This window comes from Parus major, unplaced genomic scaffold, assembly GCF_001522545.3.
Source record: "Parus major isolate Abel unplaced genomic scaffold, Parus_major1.1 Scaffold379, whole genome shotgun sequence".
NCBI lineage: Eukaryota > Metazoa > Chordata > Aves > Passeriformes > Paridae > Parus > Parus major.
Window position 1 is genome coordinate 10649 of NW_015379300.1, and position 2669 is coordinate 13317.

General features: G+C 40.2%; 1 protein-coding gene across 1 annotated transcript in view; it reads right to left on the reverse strand.

The window, feature by feature from the left end:
* Positions 1-1499: 1499 nt before the first annotated feature.
* Positions 1500-2669, reverse strand: part of LOC107198944 (angiopoietin-4-like) — a 15899-nt gene continuing 14729 nt past the window's right edge. Inside the window, exons 4-5 of the mRNA XM_033511604.1 lie at positions 2535-2566; positions 1500-2252 (exon numbers count right to left, since the gene is read on the reverse strand). Coding sequence (XP_033367495.1) covers positions 2008-2252; positions 2535-2566 — 277 coding nt within the window. The 3' untranslated portion in view covers positions 1500-2007. The remainder of the gene's footprint in view (positions 2253-2534; positions 2567-2669) is intronic.

Here is a 2669-nt window from a genome sequence, read left to right on the forward strand (position 1 = left end):
GGGAATTCCTTCCCAAGCTCCCAGCTCCCCTTTCCCAGTGGGAAGCCATTCCCTGGCTCCTGGCCCTGTGGCCCTTTCCCAAATCCCAGCTCTCCCGGAGCCCCTGGAGCCTCGGGAATTCCCAGGATTCCCGGGATCCTTCTGGAACCCAAGGCTTGGATAAAGGGCAGGAATTTGCTCCTGGGATCAAATCCGTGGGAAAGGAAGGACGGGAGAATCCATTCCCGAGCAGCCGTGTGCGATTCCCAAAGTTTGGGAATTGCCGAGTTTAATCATGCGGGAAATCAGATCAATAACAGGGATGGGAATAAATAATTAATTACTTAATTAATTAATAATTCATTCATTCATTAATGAAGCTTATTAAGCGATTAGTGGACCCTTCAGCAGGGTAATGATTATCCGGGAAGAATCCTGGAATTTTGGCCGCTGATCCAACGGGAACGTCGGATCCGAGACGCAGCCGGGAGAGCCTTGGGAATACCCGGAGCCCTTGGAATTCTTCCGAGGAGAAGCCAAAGGAAATTCGGTTTATTTTCCCGGAATTCTTTATTTGTGGGAGGCTTGGAAGGCAACTGGTCCATGGATTTATCCATGAAAAACGGGATTCCAGGGAAAACAGGCTGGGAGAGCACCGAGAGGGAAGGGAAGGGTTGGAAAGGAGAAATCCGGTTTTTCTGCCTCAGGAAAGGCGGAATGGGAAAAAGGGATTGAATGGAATGGGATGGAATAAATTAAAATAAATTAAATTAAAATAAATTATATGTTTAAAAATTAAATTAAAATTAAATTAAAATAAAAATGAAATAAAATGGTATAAAATGAACTTAAATAAAATAAAATAAATTAAAAGAAAAAGAACTAAATGAAATAAAATAAATTAAATAAATTAAAGTAAATAAATTAAAATGAAATGAAATTAAGTGAAATAAAATAAATAAAATAAAATAAAATGAGATAAAAATGAAATGAAATGAAATAAGATAAGATAAAATAAGATAAAATAAAATGAAATAAAATAAAATAAAATAAAATGGTATAAAATGAATTGAAATGAAATAAAATAAATTAAAATAAAAGAAAAAAATAAAATAAAATAAAATAAATGAAATAAAATAAATTAAAGTAAATAAAAGTGAAATTAAATTAAGTGAAATAAAATTATATAATATAAAATAAAATGAGATAAAAATGAAATGAAATGAAATTAAATTAAATTAAATTAAAGTAATGTAAAATAAAATAAAATGAAATGAAATAAATTAAAGTAAAATAAATTAAAATGAAATGAAATGAAATTAAATAACATAAAATAAAATAACATAAAATAACATAAAATTATATAAAATTATATAAAATAATATAAAATAAAATAAAATAAAATAAAAATAAAAAATAAAATAAAATAAAATTAAATTAAATTAAATTAAATTTAAATATAATTAAATAAAATTAAATAAAATTAAATAAAATAAATAAAATAAAAATTTGCAGGTTTTTTTTCCCTTTGGAATCTTTTCCTTTGGAATATTTTTATTCCCAGAGTTTGATGCTTGGGTGTGGAGCACCGTCCATCCTCGTTTTCCCGGGATTCCATCCCCGGGAACGCGCCTCGGATCTCCCGGCTCCTCCCAGAGCCGATCCCGCCGATCTTCGGGATCTTCGGAAGCGGGACGCAAATCCTCGGGAATAAAAGCAGCAGCTCCATCGAATCCCACATGGAAAAACTCCCCCAGGATCGCTTCCGTTGCTTCCCACGGGAAATTCCATCGGCTTGGAGGCGGCGGAATTCCACAGGGATCGGCTCGGAGCTGATTCCCAACATCCCGACAACCGGATTTAGCCTTGGGGAACGCTCTTCCCAGGAATCGCCTCCACATTCCCGGGAGATCTCCCACATCGGTGGATCCCGGTTGGATCCGTTCCCACCAAATCCTTCCAGAACCCCTTTCCCATCCCTCCGTTCCCAACGTTCCGCGGGGATGCGGGACAGGGAATATCCCGGGATCACGGGGAGAGGCGGGGCCGGAACGAGCGCGGCCGGATCATCATGACCACCTTCCGTAGGGAATAATAGTCCGTGTCCTTCCAGGAATACCAGACGATCCCATCCGGGCCCAGCATCCGCCGGTTTTTGATGGAATAGCGGCCGCCCTGGGAAGCGGAGAAAGGAGGAAACCTCGGAAGAATCTTTGGGATGGGATCACGGGGGAAAACCACCCCTCGGAAATCTGAGAATTTTGGGATAATCACTCAGAAATCCCCAGGTTTTTTCCCAAAAGTCCCTCTGGTGCTGGAATTTTTGGCGGTCGAGCCGCCCATTCCAGAGGTTTCCATGGAATTCCAGCAGAGGGGTCTTGGGAAAAGCTGGATCTCTCCAGTGTCCGGCGATCCTCTTATTCCAGCTCCGGAGAAATCGGAGCTCCCAGGGAATGAGGGATGGGATGAGAGGGAACAGCCTGGAGATTCATGGGATAGAATTCCCCTTTCCAGAAGTTTCCATGGAATTCCAGCAGAGGGGTCTCAGGAAAAGCCGGATCGCTCCGGTGATCCTCTTATTCCCACTCTGGAGAAATCAGGCGGGAATCGGGAATGATCTCCCAGGGAATGAGGGATGGGATGAGAGGGAACAGCCTGGAGGTTCATGGGATAGAATTCCCCATTCCAGA